The 12262-nt window shown below is 40.3% G+C and overlaps 1 protein-coding gene across 1 annotated transcript in view; it reads left to right on the top strand.

Moving 5' to 3' along the window:
• The first annotated feature begins 355 nt into the window (after window positions 1-355).
• LOC110200983 (cadherin-related family member 3-like) overlaps window positions 356-12262 on the top strand; it is a 90908-nt gene continuing 79001 nt past the window's right edge. The window contains 2 exon segments of the mRNA XM_078151677.1: window positions 356-437; window positions 1123-1319. Of these exon segments, the coding sequence (XP_078007803.1) occupies window positions 356-437; window positions 1123-1319 (279 nt within the window).

Raw genomic sequence — 12262 nt, 5'->3', positions numbered from 1 at the left:
ACATATATGTATATATATATGTATGTGTATGTGTGTGTCTAATGGTAGGGGAGAGGGAGGGAAAAAAGAAAAAAATAAATTTACATGATAACTTTATTATATATTTAAAAGGAATAGCAAGTTGTGTATAAGAGTTTTATAGTTTCATGTGCAATCATCTCTTTTTTTATTATACGATATTATGGAAATGCTTATTTTATTCCATAAATTTAAAATTAAATAAATGTGAAAAAAGAAGTCAATATCCTTTTTAAAAAGTTAATGGATATTAAGTGGTTAAATGAGAACTGGTGACTAACAGTATAGGGAACAAACCCAGAATGGGGGCTTGAGTCAATTGTGGTAGAAAAGAGACATGTCAGCTCCTCCGAGATACAACACCCTGATTCTGACTGTGTGTCACCTAACACGAACAAATCTCAGGACAGAGAACCAAGGCAAGTCATCACTCCCAGGCCACATGTTGGCTTGCTTGATCTGCTAAGATCTTTTTGAATCCTTACCCTTTATGTAACAAGTACAACACTAAGTGTTGAGATTGCAAATAGAAAAGCAAGATGGTGCCTGCTCTCAAGGAACTCATAATATGATTTGGGGAGACAACATATATAAAAGGGTCCAGTTGCATAGTAAATGGAAAGACCCAGTGGTTGGGAGAACATAGTGGCCAGGGAAGATGGAAAACCTGGGGATCTGGAGGATATAGTGACAAAGCAGATTATCAAGCCCAATGCTACCATGTTACTGGGGTGAATGATAGCAGACTTCTTGTCCATCAAAAGAGTGTGAATGTCCATGTCTGGCTCATTTCTGGTGGGGAGAGCTAGAAGGGCTGTAGAATTAGAATGGAATAGACTACAGAATTCAGGGAGAGAATGGTGGAAAAGCTCCAGTATGAGCTCTGTCCTCCATGGTACAGTCTGGGTTAGGTTTGGGAATGGGGAAATATGACCAACTTAACTTTATATCTAGAGAGATTTTTTTGTATTTGTTTGTCATATTTTTTTTTGTATTTATATTTGTTTGTATTTTGTTGTATTTTTGATTTAAAATATTATTTCAATTGGAACATGGACCTCATAGAAAGGGAAATTAAAAAAACACATTTGTGCTTTTTCTTAGGACGTCTAGCCTTTTTGAATTTAACTGCAGAGAGGGCCAAGCCTCTTCTGGAAAATGCATCAGAGAGCACACTGGTTACCACAGTCACTGCAGCTGTTTCTTATCATGACTCTCTAGTTGGAGATCCTGTTATGATTAATTCGAACCCTGTCGTCCATCCATTTGTGATCTTTTGTAAAGCTGCACATCAGTGGGAAGTAAGTACATAGCTCAGGTGTATATTTACTTAAAACTATAAGTCTTTGTAATTAACCCCACTCTTTCCCTCCACTACCCTCTGCTGTGTATTATAATGTCCAAGCTCTTTGGATGTCACAGAGCATTTTAATAGCCTACCAAATTATACTTGAATATACCAATTCACATGTGGGTCAGGAACAACCTGGGGGTCCACTTTGAGTCTGGGTAGTAATTGACATCAGAGCCTTAGGGCTAAAGAGGACTTATCAGGGCTGTATCCCACAGAGACACCCTGACTTATCAGTATAAAAGTGAAAAAAACTCTCTGTTTGCTGTTTTCAGGTGTTTCTGCACATAGGCTTGATTCTTTCGAATGAATCACTACTCAAATCATCTCTAAGCATAGCTCTACCTGGAGTCTATGGCATAATTTCCCATTCCATGGGTTGGGACTCTTTGGCATGTTTCATTTTTAATGTTTTTTTTTTTTTGCTCAATGTCAGAACTGGAGAGTGGATGATGGCTGAGGTAGATTGATTTGTTTACCCTTTCGACCCAGTGAAAGAGAAGAAACATGATGAAAGAAAGAGCTTGAGCTACTGATGAGCGTTCATGAGTGCAGGCCCTAACCCTAAAGGAATTCTGTCAACCCCAATCAAGTTGGACTTTGTTGACCTATGATTGAAGGATTCAGAAGTGACTGAGATTTGTCAAGTCTATATTGGAGAATCCATCTCCCTTTTTCTCTTCCTCTGCGTAAAACTCCATTTGTAATAGGTAACTGATGATCCAGGACTGAAGCTTGTGGAACAGACTAGGGTTGGTTACATAGAACTGTCATAGAGAAGATAATTGAACTCATGCAAGCTGATGAGGTTACAAAAAGAAATTAGGGAAGGAGAAGGCAAAAGGGCCCAAAATAGAACTTTGCGGAATATCCACAGTTAGGTGGCATGATGTGGATCATGACCCAGCAAAGGAGATTGACAAAGAATGGTCAGAGAGATAAGAAGGAAGGAGTAGATGAAACAAACATTTATTAAATACCTACTTATGCCAGACACTATGCTAAGTTTTTTTACAAAAATTACCTCATGTGATCCTCCTAAGACCCTGGGAGGTAGGTGCTATTATTATCCTCATTTTACAGTTGAGGAAACTGAGGCAGACAGCGGTTATGACTTGCCCAGGGTCACATAACTGGTAAGTGTTTGAAGCCATATTTGAACTTAAGCCTTCCTGACTCCAGACCTAATACTCTATCCACTGTACCCCCTAGGTAAGGAGTTGAAGCATGAGAGAGTAGTGCTGAACATCTAGAGAAGAAAGAGTGTTCAAGAGAGGTTAATCAATAGTGTCAAATGCAGCACATAGGTCGAGTATGATAAGGACTGAGAGAACATCATTTGGCTGATAAATTAGGAGGCTCCAATGGGATAGTATCTTAGAAAATACTTCACAAACTTCAACATGCTAGGTAAATTTCAACTATTGATATTGATAGATCAATATCAATTATTGATAGTATTACCATTGATTATATGGTTGCTAGTTGAGATAAACAATAGTCTCTGGGGAACTGAAAATGAATATCACTTGGAGGGTAATTGAGAGTCTCATGATGAGTATGAGTAGAAACATATACCTCATAATCATCATCATAATTAATAATAATAACTAGCATTTATGTAACACTTTAAGTTTTGCAAAGCACTTTACAAATATTAGGTTATTTGAGGACAAAGATGTGGTCAAAGGAATGTATGATTGAACAAGGAGATGGGCTGGTCCCGTTGGGATGGTGGGGGCTGGAGTAACTGATGAAAAGTGCTTATCCTCCATTGGTATGCAGGGGAAAGTGTGTAGAAGGCCACCAGCATGTTGAATGGACTCTTTGTGGTGTGCATACAGGAGAACCAGGAGCTAGGATGGGCAAGTATGAACAGGTTGGGATCTGTATTGTTAGAAGGAATATCTACTTCCCTACTCCATTTGAGTCTTTGAGGGTTATTCTTAGCTAATCACATCAATGAAAATAACCAGTTAAGCTGGTGGTTTGGTGCTATCGAGAGAGCTGATTGATTGAATTTCCCAATTAAAATTTTTTGAGAGGGCATTGTGAGGATGTAGTGATGTATAGGGTGTGCATACCAAAAAGCTATGACTCATCGCTGCATCAGTTGGATTTTTGTTGTTTTAAATAAAAAAAAAATGAGTTTCTTGATCAAGGCTTAGGCTCTTTATTGAAACGATGACATTCTACTTATCTAAAACAACATACCCTCTTATGAATTCTTTCGTATCATTTTTAAAAACCACATACAAAGTACTGAAAAATTATTTTCAAAAAAAGAATAAACTTCCACTTCCCCTTTTCTGGGAAATCTCAGTTAGTTCATCATTTAGGGCTTAAATATGTGAAGGTTTCTTTAGTTCATGCTCTATGATTAATGTCCAAGGAACTCTTGCTTTTTGGCATTTAAAGTCCTTTGCAATAGTCCTCCATTCTCTCTTCTCAGGCTCATTGCACATGTCAGCTTTCCCCATTCCACATTCCAGCTCAACAGGACCATTTTCCATTCCCTGCACATCTTACTCTATCTCCCATCTCTGGGCTTTTGTGCTGCCTGTCCCCCAGAGGGAATGTACCTTCTCACCTCTACTTCCAAGAACATTAAGGTCACTTCAAATCTCAGAGGGAATGCCATCTTCTACATGAAGCCTTTCCTCACCCCCTAACTTGTTAGTTCTTCCTCCTCCCCCAACATCACTATATTTATATTTTGTATTTACTTATCTATATACATACTTGCCCCTAATAGAATGTAAAGTTCTTAAGAGCATGGGTATATTTTGTTATTGCTTTTATATTTCCAGCACCTAGGACAATTCTTTACAGGTTAAGTGATTGTTGACATGCTTTTCTCTTACCCATCTTACCTTTCTGTGTTAAAGCAACCCAAGTAGCTTATTGTATAAGTGCATGTCCATCTGTAGTTGATTTTATTTTTACAGACAGACAGACACTGGTTTGACCCCTAAACTGTACTGGTTAATGACATATCATATTAGGTCAAATGGTTGTAGGGTATGTAAGCACCACCTGTCATTATCCTGGCTTGCTTTCTCCTCCTTTTATAATCTACCTACCAACAAGTACCTCCCAGATTGTTGTGAGGATAAAATGAGATAACACTTGTGAAGCACTTAACACAGTGTCTGGCACATCGTTAAGTGCTATATTCAATTCAAGGTGGCAGAGTGGATAGAGTGTCTGGCCTGGATTTAAGAAGACTCATCTTCCTGAGTTCAAATCTAGCCTCAGACACTTTTAGCTGGGTGACCCTGGGTAAGTCACTTAGCCCTGTTTGCCTCAGTTTTCTCATCTGTAGAATGAGCTGAAGAAGGAAATGCAAACCACTCCAGTATCTTTGCCAAAAGACAAAACAAAACAAAAACCCATATGGGCTCACAAAGAGTCCGACACAACTGAAACAATTCAACAACAATGAAAAACAACAACACATGTGCCAGGCACTGTACCAAGCACAGGGGATACAAAAAGATGCAAGAGACGGTCCCTGCCCTCAGGGAGCTTGCGATCTATAGAAACGTTAGCTATTGTTCTTGTTGTTGTCATCACTATTCCTTTTGGTACGGTAGTAATGGCTGACGGGTGAGTTGTACATATCCTAACTTAAAAAAAATCTACTAGCGAAGGAGTGAAAGTGTAGCGAGTTTTAGGGCACAGGATTGAGCATTAGCCCACTTGAGTCCTAGTCCTACTTCTGTTGTTAAGTGGGTGTATATATAACCTTAGGTAAAAACAGATTTGGAGTTAGGGTGGAGTGACTGGGGCTATGCCCCAGGATGTCACATTCTGAGGGTAAACAGCATTTTCAGCTTGAAAACAATAAAACTTAGCACCTAGTTAGTGATGGTATTTAAAATAAGAAACTACTTAGATGGTGCTGTTGTGGGGATGCTCTTCCCTTGCCCTGCCCTTTTTTCTCCTCAGCAACTTTCTCATCAGTGACCTTATACTGACTTAGACTACCCACAAGGAGCAGTGACCTGGTTCTCTTCTCCTTCTCCTTCCCCTCAATTAAAGGTGTCCCTCTTGTACCTTGCCCTGGAGGCGAAATTCCTAGTTATGACGATGTATTCATTACCATGCTCTCTGTTCCAGTTTCTTATCTGTAAAATGGTGATGTGAAGAGCTTCTATGTCTATTTCACAGGGTCACTTTGTTGAATATAATTAAATTGAATATGGAGACATCACCCAGCAAGGGCAATTCAGCTCAAGATAAAGACAAAATATATTTGTTAGTATCTCTGTCAATAATTTTCACAAGCATTAAGAAGTGCGTATACCTTTCTATTTTGGTTTCAGCCTATCATTAACCATTGTTGAACTTCCTTCCTCGCACAATATTTGCTTGTTGGATTGACAATTACTGTTCCTGCTAAGGAGGTGTGACTGGGCAAGCGGTCAAAAAAACCCACCCCAACAACTAGCTTCATGGAGAAACAATAGTCCAGCCCTGAAGTGAACTGATTATACAAATAAATCAATGTAAATGAGACAAGATGCATTCTGGTTATGTAATCTTGAAATTGCTACCTGTCCTAAGGCTAAGATGTACTGCCTAAGTGGTATTGAATGTACATCAGGAGAAAATGAACCAGGGGGACCTATTTTGTACATGTATGTGTTTCCTGTTTCCTGGATGCCCTAATTAAATAAAATTCACAACCAGAGAGTGAAATCCAAAGTCAAAATCACTGACTCCATGTTCTCAAGTGAGTCTTACAGCATCACACATTCTCTTCTCCTTTCGATTGGGCTTTTAATAAATTAACCAGTCAACACGCATTTGTTAAGCACCTACCATGTGATGGGCATTCCTCTAGGCGTTGGGGCCATAAGAACAAAATTATTTGTGTAACTATTGATGTGATACATTCAATCCTAGGGTTATCCTAGGGTCAGCATATCCCATACAGCTGTGTGCTGGTAAATATTTAACAACTGGCTTTTGGAAACAACAACAACAATAAAAACCTACTCCCTGACCCACTCTTAAGTTTATTCTGCATTATTAATGCTCTCCCAAGTCTAGAAGTCAATAGAACAGTGCATCAGGTCCTGATTTGTAGCATTTATCAATTTTCTAGGCATAAATGCTAGCACTGAAAATTTAACAATAGACTAGCTAAGCACAAGCTGGCATACCTTGATCCCATATCTAAGCAAAGATCCTCTGAATGAGGAATGTCATAACATCCCCCTAAAGTGGTCAGTCAGTTTCTACTTGAAGATCTTTAATGAGAGGATGGTCTCCTACTTCCTTCATCTTACTTTTGGATAGCGAATAATGTGAGGAATGAAAAATGAATGGAAAAGCATGTATTAAGTTCTGTGTGCTGGGCATGCATTAAGTGCTGGGATTATAAATACAAAAGTGGGATAGTCTCTGACCTCAAGGAACTTACATTCCTATAGGGAGAGACAACCATATATGGGGGAGTAGAAGCCAGGGAGACAGTTGTAGCCTGAGGAGTCATAGGAATGGTAGGACATAGGAGTCAATAGGACAATCTGTTGACATGCCCTTTCCAGAAGTGATAGTAGCATTGATTTGATTAACATGCTCAAAGCAAGAGGTGGAAAGTGGAGCCTGACAGAGTGGCAAGGTAGACAACAAGCTCACCCAGATGGATGGCGTGTGAAAAGTGGTCAAGGCCATAGATTTATAGCTGGAAGGGAATTTAGGCCACTGAGTTCAACCCCTTCATTTTATAGTTGAGGAAACTGAGGCTGAGAGATGTTAAGTGACTTGCTCAGTGTTACACAGTTAATAAGCATCTGAATTTGGGTCTTCTTGACTCCAAGCCCAACACTCTATCCAATGTACCACCTAGTTGCCTCTAAAGCACAGGGTATCCTGAAACTATTAATGCAGTGTTAAGTTATTAAGTTTTTAAGGACCTTACAGATCCAATAAGACCCAGGGTAGAAGTTCTAAAGCTAAGTGGGTTAATTTCTATTGAGCCTAAATTAGCCTCTGCTGTTTCTATCTAGTGCTCCTAGCTTTGCTCTCTGGAAGACAAATCTAATCACTTTTCCTCATGACAGTCCTTTAAATACTAGAAGGCAGCTATCACATTGCCCTGAGCCTTCTTCAGGATTAGCATGCCCAGTTCCTTCACATGATTATCATATAGTCTTTTCTATCTACTTTATGCCTTCCTTAGGAAGCTTTCCCAGATTTTCTACGTATGGACATGCAGGGCCATCTCCAGTCATTCTGATCTACCTCTCGCCACTGGACCCAGATGGCTCTGGAGGAGAAAGTGAGTCTAGTGACCTTGCACAGCCCTCCCTCACTCAAATCAAAGTAAGTTGCAAGTCATATCATCCATTCTCTTATGTCATGGTCCTCTTTGAGAAGGAAGGACAAACACGACAACCTCTATGGACATAGCACCTGGGATAGGGCCTGATTAGAGCAGACCATAGTCATTTTTCCTGGACATTATGCCTCTCTAAACTTAGACAAAGGTCCATATAGTTAAAGCTATGATTTTTTCAGTAGCAATGTATGACTGTGAGAGTTGGACTATAAGGAAAGCTGAGTGCTGCGGAATTGATACTTTCAAATTATGGTGCTGGAGAAGACTTTTGAGAGTCCCTTAGAAAGCAAGGAGATCAAATTTAAACATAAAGAATTTGTTCAGATTATTCACTGGAAGGACTGAAGATGAATATTTTGGCCACATAATGAGAAGATGGGACTCACTGGAAAAGATCTTTATGTAAGGAAAGATTGAAGACAAAAGGAGAAGGGGATGGCAGTTGATGAGGTGGAAATATAATGTCATGGAAGCAATGAACATGAAATTGGACAGACTTCAGGAGATAGTAGAGGACAGGAGGGCTTGACATGCTATGGTTGGTGTGGTCATGAAGGGTCAGATGTGACTGAACAACTCAACAATAACAGAAGCATTATTAGCTTTTGGGGATGCCGTGTTACACTGTTGACTCACTCATATGTTGTTTATGATCTGGTAAAACCCCAAATGCTTGTCATAGGTAATGTTACCTAGCTATGCTGTCTCCATCGATTCTTTGACTGCATGTAGGACTTCATATTTATCCCTAGTAAGTTTCAGCTTTTTTTGAGTTGGCCCATCTTTATAGCCTGCCAAGATTTTTTTGGACTTCGACTTTGTCATCTAATATGTTAACAATTACTCAAGGCTTTGGGTCATCTATAATTAGACAAACATGCCAGTTATGCCTTTGTTCACAAACGCTTCAGCACCGCTGTGTCTGGTGCAGATTCCTTGGAGCATGCCTTTAGAAATCTCACTCTAAATCGACACGGGAACATTCATAGGTATCTTTTAGGTCTACTTGTCCAACTAGGTCCAAATGCATCAAACTATTGTCATCACAAGGAAAACAGGAAAGACTCTCAAGTACTTAGCTGAAATCTGTTACCAATTAATCAATTACTATCTGTTGAAATATTGCTGTGAGGTTGGAAAGTTGGGTTGGTGCAAAGTCAAAAGGAGTTTTCAATGCTAAACGATTGACAATGGTTTGATCCTAGAGGCAATAGGGAACCACTGGACTTGGTTGAGTGGAGGAATGGTATGGTCAGATATGCACCTAAGGAAAATTGCTTTGACATCATTACTGATAGGCTGAAGTGGTGAGAAACTTTAGTGGAGAGACTAATTAGAAGTCCATTGGGATAATCTAGATGAGAGGTGATGAGGATCTGCTCTAAGGTGATAGCTATGTGAGAACAGAGAAGAGGTGTTGCGGAGGTAGAAACAGAAAGATTTGGCAGCTGATTAGATACATGAGATAAAAGAGAGTGAAAAGCTGAGGATGATGCAAGTATTATGAGCCTGGGAGACTCAAGGAGGAATGAGTATTTTGGTAAAGTTAATGAATTCTGCTTGATGTATTGAGTCTGAGATGTCTTGAGGACATCCAGTTTGAAATGTCCCATAGGCAACTGGTGATGCAAGATTGAAGCTTGGGAAATTCTGGGGCTAGATCTATAGATCTAGGAGTCATCTATATAGAGACAATAATCGAACCTGTGGGAGTTGATGAGGTTGTGAAGAATAAAGAAGGAAAGGGGAGAGGGAGCAGGACAGAATCATGCGGAACATGCACAGTTAGGGGGAATCATGTAGTTGATAAACTAGCAAAAATAACTAAGAATTAGGAAGCAAACTGGGAGAGGGTAGTGCCTATCCATGAAATTGTAGAGAGGAGAGAGTGTCTAGGAGGAGAGGTTAATGATGTCAAATACAGAAGATAGGTCAAGAACCATTAGAAAAGAAAACAGATGATCAGGTTTGGCAGTGAGAAGATTATTGGTTTATTTGGAGAGAAGGTTCAGTCATGTGATGAGGTTAGAAGCCAGTATTCTCCTGGCCTACCAGTCTGGTAACTTTTGTTCTAGGGAGTATGCCACAGAAAATGCAGATACTCTTAGGGAGTAGAAAATATGCCTTATCTGATTGAAAACTTGCTTTGAGGCTTATAAGACAATTTCTTAATATCAACTAGGAGGTAGGTAGCACAAATATTAAGAACACTTAAATTTTTTCTATTTTATTTTTTACCAAAGATCAAACTGAGATTCACAGAAGTTAGGTGATTTTCCCAAGATCATAAAACGAATAGGTATTAGAGCTGGGATTTGAAGCCAGGTTTCCTAACTTCAGGTCCAGAGCTTTTTCTGTACCTGCTATAACATTATGTTACCCTCTGATGCTTAAATATCATAATCCTCTGCTAGAGGACTGCACTGAGGAACAGGCATAATGTTTTCCCTAATAAAACTGTAGGATTATTATGAATCAGCAGTGTGATGGAAGCAATCAAAAAAGTTAATGAAATCTTAGACTGCATTAAGTGAGATGGGGCTTTCAGGAATAAGGAGGTCATAGTCCCTCCGTACTCTGCCCTAGTCAGACAACATCTAGATCATTGTGTATGTCTCAGGGCACCACCGTTGAAAACTGATAAACTGGAGAGTGTCCAGAGGGAGGCAGCCAGGATACTGAAGGGCCTTGAGTCCATGTCATGTGAGGCTAAGTTGAAGAAACAACAAATTTAACCTGGGAAAAAGAAGACACAGGAGGCCCATGAAAGCTATCTTCAAGGAAATGAAGGGCTGTCATGTGAAGGAGAGATTAGATTTGTTTGGTTTGGACTCAGAAGGCAGGAGGGTGAATGGGTGGAAGTTGCAGAGGCCAATTTGATTTCCCAACATTGAGAACTGTTCAAAAGTGAAGCGGGCTGCCTTAGGAGGTGACAGCTATGTTGAAGTGGGAATTCCTTTCTGGTATTGGTTGGTCTTGAAAATAGTTATTGAAATTCCATCTAATCTTCAAATTCCATGATTCTGTGGCACGGTAAGAGATAGATACTTTTTTCCCAGTGGGGAATGGGTTGCCATGGAATTGTTATTCCGTGTTGCTTCTGAAGAGGACCAATGGCATCATGACATTGGGGTCAGGGCACAGTGTGCTTGGCTATGGCCGATTAGTCCAGTATGAGTTTGGAAGGCTGTACCACAGGCTGGACACAAGTAGTCCATTAGAACATTTGGGATGGAGATGTCTCTAGATTTGCACAGCTTGCCTTTCCTTTGTGCTGCTGTGATTCTGCTTTGCTCACGGGGTACAGTGCTTTCTTTGATTCGGGCACACCATGCTGGATGGTTTTGTGCCAGGACATCTCCCATGTCTCACAACTGACACTAAAGTTCTTCACAGAGACCTTGAGAGTGTCTTTGTATCACTTCTTCTGACCTCGGGGGTGGGGGTGGGGAGCTTGCCTTGTGAAAGTTCTCCATCAAATAGTTTTTTAGGTAAGCATGAGTTTGGCATTTAAACTATGTATACTGCACGTTGGAATTGCGCTCTTTGCAGCAGAGTTTAAGTGCTTGGCAGGTCAGCTTGAGAAAGAAACTCAGTGTTTGGTATCTTATCATATCAAGTAATCTTCAGAATCTTCCTAAGACAATTCAAGTGGAAGCGGTTTAGTTTTCTGGTCATGGAATAGAGCTAGACAAAAAGGGCCCTGCCTTGGAACACAGCTAACAGCAGATCTCTGGAAGATCCCACAAGGCCAAAAGTAAAGTCTATGGAGGTTATTAATATAACTCCCCAAGGAGTTTAGAACCCAGCTACCATCACCTATGTGCAGTTCCTCAAACATAGGGATCTCTGCATCCTATTTCTCTGACTTTGCCCTGGTTGGCCCCCACCCCTGGAATGCCTTGCTCGCTCACTGTTGTTTCTTGGTGTCCCTGGCTTCCTTCAAGACTCAGATCAAATTCCACCTTATGCAGGAGGTTTTCCTGTCTCTTCCAGTGGCTAGAACTTTACTCTTGCAGATTAGCTGCCATCTACAACTTCTATTTAGCTACTTATTTAAATGTCATATCGTCTATTAGAAAATATAAGCTTCCTGAGGCCAGGGATAATCTCTATACTTCTTTTCATCTTTGGTGCTTATGAGGCACAGTGCCTGGCACATAGTAAGCATTTAATAAATGCTTGCTGGTTGACTAGATGTCTAGGCAGGGATGGAACAGGGTCAACGAATGAGAATCAGCCCATCGAGATTAACTACTACCACACTACCAATAGGGGCAAGGATAGAGTTCACAGAGTTGTTGAAGTCTGGTTCTAAGTCTGAGAAAATGTATTTGCTTGTCTTCTGCCCTGTTTCATACCAATTGTTGGGTGTGGGAGGCTCTGGGCTCACAGGTGTGGATCATACTCAGGAGGCAGGCAGAGACTTCCATGTGGATGTTGGCCTTGATCGAGTCAAGGATCAAGACAGTGGGAATCATTTCACCATCAGGACAGAATTAACCGAAAGGGGTTGGATTCACAGAAAGATCTAAAGCACA

The sequence above is a fragment of the Phascolarctos cinereus genome, unplaced genomic scaffold (genome assembly GCF_003287225.1).
Source record: "Phascolarctos cinereus isolate Bilbo 61053 unplaced genomic scaffold, phaCin_HiC Scaffold_4;HRSCAF=312, whole genome shotgun sequence".
NCBI classification, from domain to species: Eukaryota; Metazoa; Chordata; class Mammalia; order Diprotodontia; family Phascolarctidae; genus Phascolarctos; species Phascolarctos cinereus.
The sequence above is the reverse complement of the archived record's forward strand: the minus strand, read 5'-3'. Positions and strand labels throughout refer to the sequence as shown.